At 43.6% G+C, this 19,424-nt stretch overlaps 1 protein-coding gene across 1 annotated transcript in view; it reads right to left on the bottom strand.

The window, feature by feature from the left end:
• LOC129335815 (sodium- and chloride-dependent GABA transporter 1-like) overlaps nucleotides 1-19,424 on the bottom strand; it is an 85,829-nt gene that overhangs the window by 41,484 nt on the left and 24,921 nt on the right. The window contains exons 8-13 of the mRNA XM_054988622.1: nucleotides 17,874-17,998; nucleotides 12,556-12,668; nucleotides 6,751-6,882; nucleotides 4,050-4,152; nucleotides 3,528-3,628; nucleotides 2,184-2,351 (exon numbers count right to left, since the gene is read on the bottom strand). Of these exons, the coding sequence (XP_054844597.1) occupies nucleotides 2,184-2,351; nucleotides 3,528-3,628; nucleotides 4,050-4,152; nucleotides 6,751-6,882; nucleotides 12,556-12,668; nucleotides 17,874-17,998 (742 nt within the window). The remainder of the gene's footprint in view (nucleotides 1-2,183; nucleotides 2,352-3,527; nucleotides 3,629-4,049; nucleotides 4,153-6,750; nucleotides 6,883-12,555; nucleotides 12,669-17,873; nucleotides 17,999-19,424) is intronic.

The raw sequence follows: 19,424 nt of genomic DNA, 5'->3' as shown, positions 1-19,424 counted from the left end.
AGCCTACATGGGTGGGGGCAGGTAAAGACAGCAGAATGGCTTTGGGTGAAGCCATAGAACATAGACAGGGCTACTGTGTATATACTTGCTTTGTTTAAAACCCAGTTTCTGTGCCAAGAAAGCCAAATGCTATTAAGCAAATGCACATAAATGTTTGGTCTGATTTATCCTCGAAAAGGAGAAGTGAAAAGCTATGTAGAGCATTGCAGACCTCTGACACCTAGAAGTCCTCTACAGGCCCACACTGAACTGCTGAGATCTCGAACTCTTAAGGACTAGACACTTGCCTTTCAAAGGAAATGAAAAAGAGATCCACACAAGCAGGATCTCAAAATGAAGAAATCTGCAATCCATATATTAAATTCCATGATTGTACATTATATTTCTAGAAACACAGAATTTGTAGCCTGAATATCCTCCACAAATGTCCTTTAGTTACTTTAGGCTCTGTGCTACCATTAGAGATGAGCACGAACCAGAAAAAAATGCACCATGCGGTTCATGGTTTGTCACATTTCATGAACGATGAACTTTCACGAACCTGCCCCGGTTCACAAATTGGTTTGTTTTGGTTCATGAAAATGTCACTTACAGGTCAGCAGAAGGTCACTTTCGGGTCAGCAGAAGGTCTGCAGGAAGTCTATCCCCTGTTGCCTAGGAAACTGATTGATCGGTGCCAGGCTGTCTGATGAACTGAAAAACGAACCAAATGAACCAGCCTAAAATTCGTAGGAGTTTGTCAAAAATGGGATTTGACGAACCGCTGGTTCACGAACCATGAACCAGCCTGGTTTGTCACAAATTTTGGTTCGTATTTCGGTTCATGCCCATCTCTAGCTACCATTTGATATTCTGTACTTTGAAATACTCAGATTCAGGTTTTGAATAGCCTAGTAAATGTATATTGTTGCCTACTGAGTGGCTGACATCCATAATTAGTATTCCACAGGCCAGAGATTCATCCCCTACACAATCTGCCTGAACCATTAAATCTACAAAGCAGGAGGAAATTTTGACTGGAAAATTCAAGGGCTTTGTCAAAGTCAGAAAAGGGTTTCAAGAATAATTTTGAAGGTATGAAAAGGATGAATGGGGTTTGATCCAACAGTTCAACAACACAAGAAGTTCAGATGTCTGCCACATCCCCCACCCTCCCTAGTAGTCCATACTAATGCCAAGGAAGGGGTCATGTGGCCATCATGGAATAATAGCTGCATGGGCTGGGTGAGATGCATTGAAATGGGGAAGGGAGTAAAACCATGTCCTCCTCTCTTCCCCAAGCACATTTCTACTGGTGGAAGAGGGACAATATTGTGCCCTTCCCTCTCCTCAGAGCAGCTCCCCAACCTGAACAGCTATTAGTCAATGTGGGCCTCTTGACCCTGGGAATCAACATCCTTGGGGTCAAAAGGGACTACTGAGGTGGGGGAACAGGGGAATGAGGCAAAAACACCTAGGTAATAATAACATTAATAATAATAATATTTGATTTATATATCGCCCAGAACAACTTAATGTCCATTCAGAGAGGTTTACAAAGTATATTATTATTATTAAACTCACAACTATCACCCTGTGAGGTGGGTGGGGCTGAGAGAGCTCTGGAAGATCTGTAACTAACCCAAGGTCACCCAGCTGGCTTCAAGTGGAGGAGTGGGGAATCAAACCCGATTCTCCAGATTAGGGTCCTGCAGCTTTTAACCACTACACCAACTTGCATATAACATTATCCTCTGTTATGAAGCATTTATCTGCAATTATCTACATTCCCTGCCCCTAAGCATTTCTTCCCTGCTTTAATCAAGCTGATTACATTTTGCATTGGACCTTTACAACTCGAATCCCTTCTTTGCAACACCGCTCCCACTTTCTGTCCGGGTTATAAGGAGTCAGGGATCTCCATTGTTACTTGTATCTCAAGAAGGGGGCTTTGACACTCAAAGGCTTACACTGTGGAAATCTTGTTGCTCTTTAAAGTGCCACTGGACTCTTGCTCTTTAATCATGAGTTTTCAAGAATTTCAAAATTGCAGTCTGAAACGATCCAGTCCAGAAACAGATATATTTCATAAGTCATGTGCTTCCATTCTTTGTATTTGTCTGGGTCAAGTGTTTGTTTTTCCTACCTGTGCTGTGTTCTACTCAAAAACAGCAACAAAAAGGGAGTTGTAGAGATGATCTTACCTGTTTGATTGTTCCCTTTGTGGTAAAAAAAAAGAACAACATATATCCTGGAATCAAGACCATAGAAGAGAGTGCCATGAGCCAGCCAATGCCTTGACCCCATGCAGGATAGACATATTTCCCCATTTTCAGGGGAGTCATTTCAATCACATTGAAGAAGAAAACCCCCTGGGGGTCAGAGAGAGAGAGGGGGGGGGGAGGGAGGGAAATAATTGCAGCTCAGCATAAGCATGTAAAGAAAAGCAGTCTAACCTTTCTTCTGCAATCTCCCTACATGCCTTTTCCACTTCCCTTAACCCAGCCACCCACATTTCCCACTCTAAACATCTACTTTCCTTCAACCATAACTTGTTCGGTTCCTTAGACAAGTACTTTTCAGGGGCTACTGAATGCAATACTCAAAAATGCTGCCAAGAGGGCTGCTCGCAGTGGCCCCAAGATAAGGATTCCTACCACCAACCCATTCAGAAAGAACACAAATAAGATCTTTGATTAGAACTGGCATATTCAGAGCTTTTTTCTGGGAAAAGAGGTGGTGGAACAATGGGTTGCCTTCGGAGAAAATGGTCACATGGCTGGTGGCCCCGCCCCCTGATCTCCAGACAGAGGGGAGTTTAGATTGCCCTCGGGCAATCTAAACTCCCCTCTGTCTGGAGATCAGGGGGCGGGGCCACCAGCCATGTGACCATTTTAAAGAGGTTCCGGAACTCTGTTCCCCCACGTTCCCCCTGAAAAAAAGCCCTGGGCATACTGCTATTAAACCCCCACAATATTTTGCCCAACTCCATAGATAACAGGGAGTTTGGGGCCCCAGAATTTTGTAGCCCTATCCCCTCCTTGGTGGCCCTGAATGAAACTTCCATATTTGAAGGCAGCGTTTATCTACTACTAAGTAGATGTTGGGAAGCTAAAAGGTGATTGGTTGTCTCTGTCATGTTCTGCTTTCCTGTGGAATCAGAGCAGTAAGTAGGGTTGCCAGGCACCTCTATCCACTCAGCAGGAGGATAGGGGCCTGGAAGTTCCCCTCGCGTACATGTGTTAGCACAAGCGCGCCGTGATGACATCACTTCCGGAAGTGACATCGCCATGCCAAGTGCATGGCGACATCACTTCTGTAAGTGATGTCATTGTACTGGCCGCAGGAACACTCCCACGCTCCAATTTGGCCGGTTTGGGGCCAAATCTGAGTGCAGGGATGTGATCAGCGGATAAGGGGGTAAATCCCCAAAGTTTGCCCGCCACTGGCGGGCACCTGGCAACCCTAGCAGTAAGTCTTGAAAACAGACTACAGCAGAACTTTTGTTTGACTCTGCAAAGTAATTCTAATGGTTAATGCATCCTTACCAGGCAGACAAGAGGAGTGAAGAAGACCCAGCAGATCTTCCACCAACTGCAAGGTTTATAACCAATCATCTCTTCAATATTCTTATAGAACTTGTTCACACCTGCAATGATAAGTAAGTATCTATTAAACAGTCCAGAAATGTTTTTGTATGGCTACCTGTCCTTTCTTCCACAGATCCAGGGCAGGCTAGAAGTAGTTACTAAGACCTTGGGATATGAAGGGAGAGGAGATATTGAGAAAAACCATTGTACCAAAGGCTACTGATTCACTGGTAAAACCATTGTACCAAAGGTATGATGCACCAAGAAGATTCTAGGCTGGACACCAGAGAGGTCTGGCAAAGCCATTCTCAAGTCCCAGATCACCAACTTTTGTACAAGCCAGGAAGGAAAGCTTGACCACTTTGGGGCTTGGTTCTGTTTACCAGGAGCCACAATGGACTATCCCTAAATGTCCACGGGAATCCAATCCAGGCAATACTGTATGTTTACAAAAATGGACCACAGATCATTTGTACTCACCATAACACCAGGAAATAGAGATAGTCTCAAAAAAGACCAGGAAGAGTAGACACATGCCGCTGGCAGAGTAATAATCGAACAGCTTGAACACATAGATGCCACCCTGAGGGGACAGAATGCAAGGCCTTAATGCAGTTAGAGAGCATCTAGGCAAATGAAGACAGAAAATCCCATTAAAAGAGATCTCAGCACAGAGCAGAGGAGAGATCTGAAATATCGTCTCATAAGCAGGTTGACAGCAGGCATATCTGTGCTATGAAATTATATCCATTTTATGCTGGTTTAATTGCACTGGCTTCCCACAAAGGACCTTGGAACGGCAGTTCGGGGAGAGTGCAGAGAATTCTGTTAGAGACCCCTTGCTGATAAGGTTTCTATTTGATTGCCGTGACTGATCTTGCTGTGTATTCATAATAGACATCTTAGGGGGCTGGGATAAAGGAGTTTGAAGAGGTCAGATTGGTTGGTAGTTTGGCCTGAAATCTTGTGAATAGTTCAACTGATGAAATCCCATAAAAGTGAATGAGATAAGCAACATAAGTGCATGGGGGATTCAGGCAGCCTCCCTTATTCTTTTCTCCTTTGTCTTGACCTCAGGGCTTTCTTCTGTAGCTTATGGTAGGAATTAATGCTTGTTGCATTTGGTTATCACTTCTGGCTAAAAAAGCTTTTCTTGATTTCCCCGCATATCCTCTATCCAATTAGCAAAGGTCTGAGTTTCAACCACATCCAAAATAGCTTTACATGCTCTTTTACAGGAGACAATTTTGCACTCAGGAAAACTCTGTACACATTGTGTTAGATCCATGCTAAATGGACAATTTCTACCAATTTCTACCAACTCCCTATGTCACTCTTTGGGGTCTCCTGTCCCCCAGCAGCAGCATTTAATGGAGACGGTGGGCTGCAGCAGGAGGGGGCAGGAAGGAAAGCGTTATTCTGTCACTGGAAAATTTTGTGTGGACCCAGCCCATTGTATGTACACTTTCACATCTGAAGAGTACACATGGCATTTATTGTATTGTTGTTGTGGGTTTTCCGGGCTGTATTGCCGTGGTCTTGGCATTGTAGTTCCTGACGTTTCGCCAGCAGCTGTGGCTGGCATCTTCAGAGGTGTAGCACCAAAAGACAGATCTTTTGGTGCTACACCTCTGAAGATGCCAGCCACAGCTGCTGGTGAAACGTCAGGAACTACAATGCCAAGACCACGGCAATACAGCCCGGAAAACCCACAACAACCATCGTTCTCCAGCCGTGAAAGCCTTCGACAATACATTTATTGTATTTATCCAAAATATTTATAACCTGCCTTATTTCCTTAGAATCAAGCAAGTTAACAATGCATGAAGTTGCAGCGATGCAACACTTAAGCATCCATAAAACAAATAGCAATGCACAATCAATGTAACACATAGCCAAATCTGCCAAAACTTTTCACGCACAATGCCCTCTGAATGGAATCTAGTTTACCCCCAAATCCTTCTTTCAAGGAACGGTTTCTTATTTATTTCAGAAACACTTGTGGGAAAGAAGAGATGCACCATTTCTTCATAAAGTATATTTAATACAGTTCAAAGATGGTATATTTTTATAGAGCACTAATGATGCGTCAACACACGCAAGATGTCATTTTCTTTTGCTCCCGGAACTGTATTTGTAATTTTGGAGCACTGCGGGCACTAACCCTACTGCCCGTGTTTGTTTGTTGCCACATGCACATATGGTGGGAAGCAGGGTTTTTTTCTGGGAAAAGAGGTGGCGGAACTCACAAGAGGGAAACGAGGAAGAAAACATGAGATTCTTTGAAATCATATTATTTTCAAGCACTATTGCTGAGTATTTTCAAGAGGTGCCGGAACTCCGTTTCCCCACATTCCCCCTGAAAAAAAGCCCTAGTGGGAAGCCATCATTTGCTGTGGAGTCCTAACACATTTCCATGTGTCTAAAGAGATGCTTGCACATGTCATACAGGACAGGGCATAGACAATCCTCCTATATGAAAGTAGTATCCATGTAGGAAATCATTGTGACTGAAAAGATTCAATCACCAGGTGAAGTGGACAAGACACCCCAATGTGAGGGGCCTGTTCCCTTGAGGCTCTTTGTAGCCTACAAAAAATTCAGAGTGGATGACATGGATCTCCAGTCCCTGGTAACAGAAGCCTAGTGGAAGATGTACACTCGTTCTGGATAATTCAGACTGTTGATTCAGAAAACACAGAGGAGCTTGTGGTCATTTAGCAATGTCTGATGCAAAGACAAAATGCATAGAAAGGCAATAGCAAGCAACAGAACTGTTAAATAAATGTGATGCCTCATATTGGAATCTCCAGGGCTTTCTGCACTATGATTACATATGCCGAGATGGACAGAAAGATGCCACTAAAAAGCTTTTCACCCATCTTTTCCTCCAGACCTTTAACACAAACCTTTAATCCTTCTTTCCTACCATAACCAAATTATAAAGACAGGTGGTTGCTGTAGCCTACAGACATTCCTTTCTACTCTTGTCTTTCTCTTCCCTCCCTCTGCTTCCCCCCCTATTGCCTACTTCAGATTGTAAGCTTCTTGGGGGCAGGGACTGTCTAGTTTTTGCCTGCATCTATCTAATAATAATCAGCTTTGGATATTGGATATCCACTTTACTCAGTGCTGCAGCTGCAGCAACCTGACAGAGAAAGGAAATACAGTTTGGGTTTACCTGAGTGATGTTAGACAATCCAATGAGGTAGGAGATAAAACAGACCACAGCAATGAAAATTTTCTTCCTTGCCCGGAGCAAATGTGGAAACTCATCAATCAAAGCTGTAATGAAGCCTTCCACGGTGCAAAACTGCAGGAAGAAATGGATCATCAGTAACTTACCTATTGAACTACTGTTTCTTTTTACCCATACTTCCCTGGAAAATTTTCCTATCCCCTGTTTTGCATCCACTGTTTTCCCAATACAGACCAGCATCTTGTTTGCCTAAGGAATGTCTGCTGTTGCTGTCATCATCATGATACCATATCCACTCATTAATGCTTAATTTCATCCCCAGTTTCTGTTTCTATCAGTGATATGGAAGAAATACCACTGATTAGAGATGTGTTCTGCTGGACTAATAAAAAACATGTGCAAAACCAAGGTTGCAAGTTACCCCCACATTCAAGCATCAGTGCGATACGGATCAGGCTAACTTTGACACATTCCGCACACGTTGGATAATGCACTTCCAATCCTCTTTACAGATCATTTGGAATGGATTTTTTCGTGTGTGGAACAAAAAATCCACTTCAAACGACTGATAAAGTGCATTGAAAGTGCATTATCCAACGTGTGTGGAATCAGCCAATGTTATTCTAGAGGTCTTTCACGTCACCTACAACTTGGTCCTTTTTTAACTGGAGATGCCGTGGATTGAACCCGCATTCAAAGCAGATGTTCTGCCACTGAGCCAAGGCCCCCTCCTCAAGTTCACACTAGCATGGACATCTCTGTATTACCCAGCAGAGGATGACTCCCTGGAGGGACAGTAGATCAGGGGTAGAGCATCTGCTTAGCAGGTAGAAGGTCCCAGGTTCAATCTCCAGCTAAAAGGATCCAGTAGTAGGTGGTGTGAAAGACCTCTGCCTGAAACCTTGGAAAGCTGCCACCAGTCTGAGTAGACAATGGCCATTTTCACACGTCTTAACCGGCCATGCACAATTGTGCAAAACTCCCGGAACGACGGCGTCTTCCTGACGCGATTTCCCATCATGACTCTGGTTTGTGGCGCAAATTGTGCCACAAACCGGAGTCATGACAGGAAATCGCATCAGGAAGACGCCGTCGTTCCGGGAGTTTTGCACAATTGTGCACGGCCGGTAAGACATGTGAAAACAGCCAGTACTGATCTGGATGGACTGATGGTTTGATTCTGTACAAAGGCAGCTTCATGTGTTCGTGTGAATTTGCATGCACGTGGGTAGGTGAACTGACTCTTTTCCAAATTCTGACGTTAAAAGGTGACTTCAGAATTCCTTCTGGGGTGGGTGATCTGTGCCTGTTCATTCGTTACCAGATGAATACGGGCCATACACTTTCTCAGAAAAAAAATTGCTTTATAGAGCTGTTGTGCAGGTAAAAGCTGAGGTGGTGAGGGATGTATGCTGCTTTGACCTCCTTGGAAGAAGAAGGTGTAAGAACTGAAATTCACATCTGCAAGTCATCCCTTGATACTGCAGTTTGCGAGTCACTTTTGAGATAGAGCCCTTCGTGTTTGTGTGACGACATTTTATTCTGCCTGATCTCATGGCAGCACCCCTGGTTCCCATTCCTCATTTCCATCCTCGAAACAAGAGAGGTTTGGCTGGGAGAAAATGATTGGCAGAGCCCAATGAGCTTCACATCTGAGAGAGGATTTGAACACAGCTCTAATCTAATGCTCTAACCATTACACAACACTCATCTCCCAACCACTGCATATAGTCTACCAGGGGTGGACTGGAAAGCTAAAATGGCCCTGAAACAAGCCACGCTGAGCAGCTCTTACAGCATTACAAACTAGCACTGCAGGGGCCACAGAGAGCCAAAGTAGACATGAGGGAATCCCTGAGTCCCCCTGGGAACACAGCAACCATTTTAGGAATAAAATTCCCTCTGTTTACAAATGTTACAAGAGCTGATCCTGATTGAGACCACGGGATGGAGAGGAGGGGCTCCTATTCCCTGTCCCCCCAATGAACCATTTTTAAGGGCCCAAACCCTTGGCTCTTGAAAACTGCGCAAGGGTTGAGGGAACAGGCACTATCGTCTTCCTGCCGCTGTCCTGATCAGGATTGGGCCTCTGTGGCATTGGTAAACTGAGGGAATTTTATACTTAAAATGGCGGAGGTGTCCCTGTGGTGGACTTGGGGATGCCATCCGATCTAGTTTGGCTCTCAGTTCAGTAGTGCCTACAATGAATGTGAACTCACTCATTGTTTGCTCCCACAAACTGGTGGCAGCACAGGAGGAGGCATTTGATGAGCTGAGACCGATTCCTACGGCTGCTGAAGGATCTGAGTCAGGGAGCCCCTGAGATGCGGGCAGAGTTGCTGGTGTTTGCCTGCGTTCACAGCTGGCCATTAGTAACCCTCCAGAGCAGCGCCCCACCAGGACATTTCCCCATGAATTAAATAGCCAGTCTGTACATGTAACCTACACTACAATTTTAAAACTATATGTTCCTTTACTAAATACGTTTTCACTGCTTCTTGTCATCCTCTACCCCCCACAATTTGTCAAGAGAACGGCACCAAATTCTTAACCCGAAGAACTTCCATTGTAAGACTTTGTGACATATGTAATACGGAATGTTCGATGAGAAGACTACAGACAGCTCTTAGATGTTGCTCTTCAAAGCTCGCTTGAACACCACAGTCCTTTGGGGCACGTCTGTGTGTAAGTTTATTAAGAAGCAACACTAAAAGTAATTAATTTTAGAAGTGTCTGATAGAGTAGGGAGAGCCGTCACTTTAAAGTATCTGCTGCCAGCCACCTTGAGAAAAAGTGGTGTGGGGAAATCACGTAAAATTAACTGCTTTTAAAAAGCTGTTTAGGAGGCATAGAAGTAATAATGAATGATGGAGTTGTCGAGTTAGCATTTGTGCCATTTATAAAAAAAGGAATCTGAATTAAGAACCAGGTAAAATTCAACCACAACTGCATCTCCTGGGAGCAATAAATTATAAATATCCAAGACAGGGCAATAAGTGCATCGTGCAGCAAGGAAAAATAGACTATTTTTTCTGTTTTAAGAGCTTGGTTGCAATATGTTGACAGTGAAGGGAATTTTGTCATTGATTCAGTATAAGCTGCTCTACCTGTGCAGCGAAAGTGTATTGTGCCTTTTTTCTGGATTATACCTTCAAACTGCAGGTAGTAAATTGCATTTTGAAATCCCCTTTTCGACTGAAAAAAATTATCTGCACATAGAAAAGAAGCACATCTAGTAGAAGGGGTTTTAGCCTGGCCTGATCTGCTAATTGTCTATATGCAAGCAGTTTTCTCCAGCTCTAGAACAGCAATAAAAAGTTGATTGTTCTCCTACTCATGCATACTCCAACGCAGGAAGAGCGGTATCATATGATTCTGCTGCAGCTCTGAGATGTGGTTTACACCATTCTAATTTTCATCATTTCTTAATTAACACATTGCATTTGACTGATCTTCCCATGAAGCAACTGCCACCAGTCATTGGTCCTAGGGATGTGCAATTCGGGATCAGTATTCGGTAAAATTACCAAATTTTTCCTGATTCGGTAAACTTTGGTATTACCGCAGCAGCGTCGTTTCTTTGCTTAGGAACAGCAAAGAAACACTGCTTTCCACCTTTTCTTACCAGGGCCATTTTCACATGTCTTACCGGCTTCGGCACGTCATACAAAGCTCCCGCAAGGACAGCATCTTCCTGCGCTATTTCTCATGAGAATCAGGAAATCGCGCGTGGAAGTTGCTGACCTTGCAGGAGCTTTGCGTGACATACCGGAACCGGTAAGATGTGTGAAAACGGCCCAGATTAGGGAGGAGAAGGGGAGTGAGTCAGAGGCAGGAGGGGGAGGGGGAAGGGAGGAGGGAGTGTGAGTAGCCAGTCCTTGCAGCAGCTCTCCTTTTCTGGCCAATGGGATTCTCAATAACAACAACAACAACATTCGATTTATATACCGCCCTTCAGGATGACTTAATACCCACTCAGAGCGGTTTACAAAGTATGTCATTATTATCACCACAACAACAAACACCCTGTGAGGTAGGTGGGGCTGAGAGAGCTCAGGAGAGCTGTGACTGACCCAAAGTCACCCAGCTGGCTTCAAGTGGAGGAGTAGGGAATTAAACCCAGTTCTCCAGATTAGAGTCCCGCACTCTTAACTACTACACCAAACTGGCTCCAAGAAGGAGAATGCCTTTTAAAAACTGCTGCAAGGAATTAAACTAGAAGGCTTGCCTCAATCAGCCTCCATTTTGCTCTGGCCTGGAGATTGAGACACACTGTCTGCTTGCTGCTGTTGGCTTTCTCTCCTGAACTGCTTTGGACTGCGACTGGATTCTGCTGGCCAGTGAGTGGAGTGGATTTCTGGCTGCTGCCTGGATTGAGAGTTGTAGACTCACTGGGGTTTTTTTTCTCTTTGCAGAGAGAGGGTTAGCCTCTGGAAATGTCCAAACTGAGTTTCCTGTAGGAAACAATTTGCTCTGTATTACTGAATTAGAGAATAAATTTGGCATTCCCCAAATTCTGATCCCCCCCCCCAGTTCAGTGTTACCAAACTGAATCAACCAAATTTTTTTTCCTGTGCACAGCCCTAATTGGTACATCTACCTCTGTATTGTCTGTACTGACTGGCAACCGATCGCCCAGGTTTCAGGTAAAGAAAAATGTTTTGCAGCACCTTCTACCCAAGACATTCTTTTTGCAGGAGATATGAAGGACTGAACCTAGAGGGACCCACTGCGTGATAACAGCAATAGCTCCAGGTGGCAGATTTCAGAGGGGAATTCAACCTATAGAAATCCATCTCCATGAGACTTAAAAGAAACAGCTCTTGTCTGAAACAAGAACATCCTTTAAACTTTTCAGTTCAAGCACATTGTCCAAGGCCTTCATTATTTTATATTGTTTATTAACAGCCCTTTGAGGATGCTGTGAACCCAGATACAGAGGGAAAATGGGACCACAATGGCAGCCCTAGTTCCATAGATTCTTCTGCCATCTACCCTTTTCCAGTGTCCCAGATTACACACCGAGGAGCCAGGTTGAAGAGCCAGAAAGAGGGATGGGTATAATCCAATGGTACCTCTTCCATTCAGTTGGCCCTATCCTTTCCCCACCACTATATTTCCAAACTTAAATATTTTCTTCCATTTATGAGAGGGTTTCGTTCCGATTTTGTTTTTGAGTGTATTGCTTTCATTTCCAAGTTCAGTATTTTTAAAATTCTGGATTCTAATCTATTCTTCTCTCTGCCCACTTACATCTCTTCTCCCGGGCCCGTTTGTTTTATGATTTTAATTTTTAAATTGAGGGCTATTTTTATTTTTCAAACGGGATTTGCGAGCCACATAAAATCCAAGCGACAAGCCAAAAGGAGGGAGTCTTCTGAAGTTCTCTCCTTTTAGATGCCCGTCTTGTGCATGAGCAAAAAGGCAGTCAAATGGAAGTGAATGGTTGATGTGTACATTAAGGAGAGGGCTCTCACAAGAACTCTCTAGTTCATCACAAGAGGGATTAAAACAGAGAAAGTGGCAAAGCTGCATAATAAAGGTCTTCTTGAGATCAGAATAATGCTGGGGAACAGACAGGAAATGACTGTAGGCCATAATGAGCCTCAGGAATGCCAGTTGCCTACCCTTCCAAAATCAGCGCAAAAGGATTCTTTTTATAGTGAAGGAAGAACTTAAAGCCATCTATGTGACGGAACTTCTGTCCAGAGGAGAACTCAATAGGAATCACATCTTTGGTTCTTGCCCCTGGTCACTCTCAGAGAGGTTGCTTTTAAAATGTCTTACCTGGCTGTCCAGTCCAAGCATCACTAACATGGAGAAGAACAGAATAGACCAGAGAGGTGACATGGGCAGCTGAGTGACAACTTGTGGGTAGGCAAGGAAGGCCAGTCCTGGACCTGTAGGCATTTAAAATGCATAGAACAATTACTGCTTTACTTGGCAACTTGCTTTGGATTTGCAGGTGTAATAGAGTTAGGTAACATTTGCAAACAAAGGAATTGAGTTAGAGATAGATGGTTGTTGTGGATTTTCCGGGCTGTATAGCTGTGGTCTTGGCATTGTAGTTCCTGACGTTTCGCCAGCAGCTGTGACTGGCATCTTCAGAGGTGTAGCACCAAAAGACAGAGATCTCTCAGTGACACTATTGTTGTGACACTGAGAGATCTCTGTCTTTTGGTGCTACACCTCTGAAGATGCCAGTCACAGCTGCTGGCGAAACATCAGGAACTACAATGCCAAGACCACGGCTATACAGCCCGGAAAATCCACAACAACCATTGTTCTCCGGCCGTGAAAGCCTTTGACAATATCAGAGATCAGTAGGATTTAAATGGACTCTGTCCCTACACCTTTAAACAAACAAGCAGATAACAAGATCTCTTTTAGGTCATGCTGGTTTTGAAAGCTCCGCCCTCTCCTTTAATGTATGTATACGTTTATATATTCATTTGCCCTGACCTGGATAGCCCAGGCAAGCCTGACCAGATCTTAGAAGCTAAACAGGGTTGGCCTTGGTTAGTAACTGGATGGGACACCTCCAAGGAAGACCAGGGTCACTATGCAGAGTCAGGCAATGGCAAACCACCTGTTAGTCCCATGCCTAGAAAATCCCAGCAGGGGTTGCCATAAATCAGCTACGACTTGTTGGCACTTTCCACCACCATGTATTTGTTTAAAACATTTCTCCGCTGCCTTCCATGAGTAACATTTCCAAGGTAACTTCAAAAAACATTTTTAAAAAACAACAAAGTTAATAATATGAACAACCCATGCAAGCAACAAGAGTAATGAAACCGCAGGGCATAACAGAAGGAATAATTTAGATAAAACCTATCAAATATGAACATTAAATAATACAGAGAAAAAAATCCAAGCTGGAGTACAACTTTTCTGCAGCCTATCCCCTTCTTGTAATTAAAGAACAGCTTTGCTTCTAGAAGGTCTTCCATATATGTCTGACTCCCTGGAATGTCCTTTTTCTTAAAAAAAAAAAAAAGAAAAAAAGAAAAAGTAAACATACTCACTCTTCCCTTAATATACTATGGGAAGACAGTTCAGTTTTTAAAAATACTTCTTAGGCTAGGATAGGCCTCATGCAGACAGAGCTGTCAAAAGTCACCACAAACCCCCAGACACAAGTTCCCTCTGCTCCCCCCAATATTATATGAAAGTATATTATGTGAGTTGCCCAGAACCCTGGACCCCAGAGTGACCAGTTCCCCAGTAACCCCCTCTCAACACCCCTACATGTTGACCCTTCTAGTGGACTGTAGTAGCCGACGCTTGCTGTTGAATGCCGCTGGGTTGAAGAGGAATTAGGGAAAAGGTATGAAAAATATGCAGCTGGAAAGGGAGTACGGGGGAAGGGAAGAGTACTTCTGTGTCTTTTCGTACACAATGGAGCTTGAAGAAGTGAACGTGTGCCCTTTTTTGATAAGATGGAGGGAAGGAAGGCACAAAATGAATTTTTTTCAATACGAGCTTTCAATATCATTACAAAATAGGTTTTATTGGCACAACAACACGAATTTTCAATAAAGAACGAATAAGGACATTTTTGTATTGTATCTAATGTAATTTTTACAAAACCCCTTTCATACATTATTTTTCCAGTATGAATGCTTTAAATTTCATGAGACTCTTTGGGTTGTCAGACAAGATTTCTATTATATGTTTATTATCTCCTTCTGATCTAAAAGCAAGTATTTGCAGCTGGGTGTTATTTATTTATGTTCAACTATAGCCTACCTGAACTCTAGAGATAGAAATCCAAATACAGAAATACTTCTGTTTCCTAGGCTACCTAGAGACCTGCTGTCTCCCGCCCACTCACTAAACCTGTCCTGTGATGTTCAGACTCCTGAGTTCAGGGTCAACCTAGGCCAGATGCTGGGGACCCAGGGACAGATTTCCAGTGCGTTTTTATTTGCAATGCCCGTGTGGATTCAGATCAGGGCACAGCACAGGCTGAGGAGAAGGCATCTATAATGTGGGGAAAAAATCCTATGTCCCAATGGATCCCAATGGGGGATCTATTGTTCCAAATTTACAAACATTCAGAAGGTCTCAGGTTCAATCCCCAGCATCTCCAGTTAAAAGGATTATGGAGATAGTTTCAGGTGGGTAGCCGTGTTGATCTATAGTAGAAGAGCAAGATTTGGGTCCAGTAGCACCTTAAAGACCAAGTAGATCTCCAGAGTATGAGCTTTTGAAAGTCTGAGCTCCTTTTGTCAGATACAAGGAATGGGAAAAGGGAGGGGTCTTCGTAATCCAGGCAGAGGGTTGGAGGATTATTATAAATTAGAATGTCGGGAAGATGGCAATAATACATGTTGTAGTTAGCTTGACAGAGCCTGGGTGTGAAGTGCAGAAAATTAGTATCTATAATGTGAAAAAATCCTATGTCCCAATGGATCCCAGTGGGGGATCCATTGTTCCAAATATGCAAACAAACTCAATTTCAGCAATCTCACATTGTAATTTTCATTTGAAGTTTCTCTGCTTTAGAACTGCTACTCTTAAGTCAGTGATGGGATGTCCTTGCAGATCAAAATGTTCTCCCACGGTTTTTTGAATGTCGTGATTTTTTATATCAGAGAGCCAGTTTGGTGCAGTGGTTAAGAGTGCAGGACTCTAATCTGGAGAACCAGGTTTGATTCCCCACTCCTCCACTTGAAGCCAGCTGGGTGACCTTGGGTGAATCACAGCTTCTAGGAGCTCTCTCAGCCCCACCCACCTCACAGGGTGATTGTTGTTTTGGGGGGATAATAATGATATACTTTGTAAACCGTTCTGAGTGGGTGTTAAGTCATCCTGAAGGGCAGTATATAAATCAAATGTTTTTTATATCATTATCATTATCATTATCATTATCATTATCATTATCATTATCATTATCATTATCATTATCATTATCATTATCATTATCATTATCATTATCATTAATGTTCATTCATTATTTTGTGAAGAGACTGACTTGTTTGTCCAATATAGAGAGTTGAAAGGCATTGCTGGCACGTGATGGCACATATAATGTTGGAAGATGAACAAGTGAATGAGCCTGAGAGCGGAACTACAAGTGACAAAAGGCACAGATTGGACACTTGTCAGCTTCCCTCAAGTTTTGATGGGAAATGTAGGCAGCTTGGCCGAATGTTGGACAAGTGACAGTTGAAAAGTCCATTGGACAGCAGTTAGAGAGCCAAGCTGCAAGACTAGGATGCCTACATTTCCCATCAAAACTTGAGGGAAGCTGACAAGTGTCCAATCTGTGCCTTTTGTCACTTGTAGTTCCGCTCTGAGATGGTATAGCTGGTGCTGTTAGGTCCAGTGATTGTGTTGTTGGAGTGAATATGGGAGCAGAGTTGGCATCTTGGTTTATTGCAGGCCCTGGTCAAAGAGTTTGTGTCCATGTTGGGATGTACATTGTTGCACGTGAGGAGTTGTTTAAGATTGGGGGCTATCTGTGGGAAAGAAAAGATTTGCCTCCTGATGCCTGTGAGTGAGCAGTATCATTGTCCAACCTAGGCTGATGATGTGTTGAACTGGTTGGAGCTGGGAGCTGTATGTGACTACTAGTGGGGCAAATCCATACACCCTCGGCGTGTCCCGGCGTTGAGCTAAATGTTCGCTAAACACCCAGAATTATAGTGTCTTTCTAGCCCGATTTCTGAAATCATGCTAGAAAGATGCTATACTTCCGAGTGTTTAGCGAACATTTAGCGCAACGCTGGGATGCGCCGAGGGCGTGTGGATTTGCCCGTGGTGTTCTGTTGTTGTTCTGATTGGGCTTATCTTGTAGCAGGTCATCCCTTGGTATCATTCTGGCTTTGTTGATCTGTTTTCTTACTACATTGCAGTACGTGATGTGGAAGGCCTCAATCTGTAACTCTAACGCCATCACCAGTCAGAGTAGATTATACTGAGCTGGACAGACTAATGGTTTGACTCAGTATAACACAGCTTCAGGTATTCACTCCCCAACCCTGGAGATGCTATTTGGCCCTGTGGAGGAAACACACAGTATTCCTGTATGCTGAACATATGAAATGGCCCTTATATTACAGTACCTCCTACTCTCACTGACAGCTGCTGCCCAGGATCTCCATCAGAAAAAGGTATTTCCTATCACCATTTTAGTTGGAGATGCCAAGGACCAAACCTGGGACTTTCTGGATGTGCTTGACCAATGAGTATGTTTCTCCAAAGGGGCGAGCGACTGCCTCTAGGGGGCCATTTTAAGTTTTGAAAATAGCTTACAGTTTGTGACTAGGGACTATGGCTGTGTCATTCCGCAGGAGCAAAAATCACCAGTGTGGTAGCAGGCAGTCAGCTTCTTGAAATCCCCATGTTTTGAAAAAGAAGCAAGCTTCTGCCTCTGGGGGTTGCAAAGATATGCTTAAAATTGCAAGAATAATGCCTGTTATCTCTGAAGGGACCAAGATGGTTGCAGGAGATTTTCATTGTGCAAAGCCTAGTTCCTTCCCCTCCCCACCTGTAGCAAATACAGTACATTAAGCAGAACAGCAAAATATGAGCATCATGCAAAATAAGAGAAATGCAAATATGGGCCAATTCTCATGATACAAAGTCATTGAAACTGCCCTGAGGATTTTGTAAGACATGTGCGACAGGAGTTCTGGCCCTCTCAGATGCTCCATTCTGATCATGACCACAGCACATGGATAGAAGCAGCTTCAGCCTCCCCCCACCCCCCGGCACCACTTTTACTTCTTGAAATGGTTCCCAGGAGCCACTATTTGCTCCAGCAGGAAATTTATGTGTAATAATGACTACACATAAGTTTCCCTACCAGAGCTAATAGTGGCCATAATTTCAAGAAGTAAAAATGGTGCAGGGGGAAGGCTGAAGCTGCTTCTATCCATGTGCTGTAGCCATGGTCAGAACGGGGCATCTGAGAGGCCCAGAACTCTCATTACACTGCTGACAAAAAGTCTTCATGGCCAGCATGATGGCTTGCTATTGAGCTCACACAGGTCACACAATGCCGCTATTCTTGGTGCAGAAGGTTAGCAATTTAATAAAATTCCTGGGCCAAATTTGCCCTACAGTTGGACATTTCAATGGCAGCATCTGCTTACCTGAGGAGGCCAGCTCAGATATGGACTTCTTGGTGATGTGTGCCATGAATCCAACGATAGAAAAAATCACAAAGCCTGCAAATATGCTTGTGGTGGAATTTATACCACAAACAATGATGGAGTCCCTGGAAAAGAGAAGTGGAAAGTAACAAAGAAGGAAGACTCCCACATTTTCCACCCCACGAGCCATTCAGAATAGTCCATGGGACAGAGGTGAAGAGTATCTATTAAGGAAATGCTAAGACAGTTAATAGCAGAGTACCAGTAATAATCAGGGTAGGCGCATAGACATGTCTCACATATGCACCTAAGGTGCCACTGGACTCAGATTCTGCTGTTAAAACCATTGTTGCATGGGTTTCTGCAACTATTTCTCAAAACAAAAAGGAACCCTACTGAGTCAAGAGTCATCAAGTCTAGCATCTTTATTTACTACAGTGAACAACTATAAGAAGCACAAAGCCATGGACAGAAATTAAGCCCTCCCTTGTAGGTTCCATCTAGTAACCTTATTTCTGTGGATAATAGCCACTGATGGACATGAATGTTCCTCCTCTCTTTTAAAGCCACCTAAGCTATGGCCATGTGGAGGCAGAACATTCCCCAAGCTAATTGTTATGGGTTGCAGGTAGAGCTTGTCCTGGATCTACTGCAAATCAAAGATTTTGTCTCATTATTTTAGAACTTAGGAAGATAGGAAGAAGCACTCAGAATCCACTTTCTCCACCGTGCATGATCTTCCATGCCTCCACCATGCTCATCTTTTCTAAAGTAAAAGGGTTTGCTTTAGCCCTTCTGTGAAGAGAGAGGGTTCCAACTTATTGCATGTTTTGTTGCTCCTTTTCAGTCCTGTAAATATTGCAGCCAGCTGCATACTTGCTGCACCATGGTCCATGCATGTAGATTACTGCATTATGCTGGTGACCCTTGGCAATGATTCACAAACTTCATTCAGCCATAACAGCTAATAGCTTTTTATATCTATATAGCTTTTCCCTCTATTGCTCAAAGCCATTTAAACTAGTAACCCTCACTACATTCTGTGACAGTGAGCTCCCTAAGTTAATTTTGCAAGTGTGAAGATTTTCATGTTGACTGCCGAGTCTACTGCAAATAAACTTCAGTGGGCAGCCCTAGTATTCTAAGTAGGGTTGCCAGGCAGTGCCTGGTAGGGATATGGAGGGGCAAAGTCAGCTGCAGTGTCATGTCACTTCCAATAAAAAATCAGAAATGGCATATGTAGCTCTAGGAATCAACGCTCTGTTTAAAACCATAGAGTATCCAGTGATTCCTAGAGCTACCCTATGTCACTTCCATTTTTTTTACTGGAAGTGATGTGACACTGCACGCAACATGGTAGGATTTTAAAAAAAATTTCTCCTACCACCATTCAGAGTGGCAGTGGGCAACAGATGTGGGGGCAGGAGATTCCCCCACCCCCACCGGGAAAATGGGACCCTTAGTTCTAAGAGAGGGAGGATCTCTTTGAGGAACTCAGGTTGTAGGTGCTGGGAAAGACTTTTCTTTGCCCTAGAGACCAAAAAGTCACTG

The sequence above is a fragment of the Eublepharis macularius genome, chromosome 9 (genome assembly GCF_028583425.1).
Source record: "Eublepharis macularius isolate TG4126 chromosome 9, MPM_Emac_v1.0, whole genome shotgun sequence".
In the NCBI taxonomy this organism is placed as follows: domain Eukaryota; kingdom Metazoa; phylum Chordata; class Lepidosauria; order Squamata; family Eublepharidae; genus Eublepharis; species Eublepharis macularius.
Note: the sequence above shows the minus strand (reverse complement) of the source record. Positions and strands in the feature narration are given on the sequence as shown.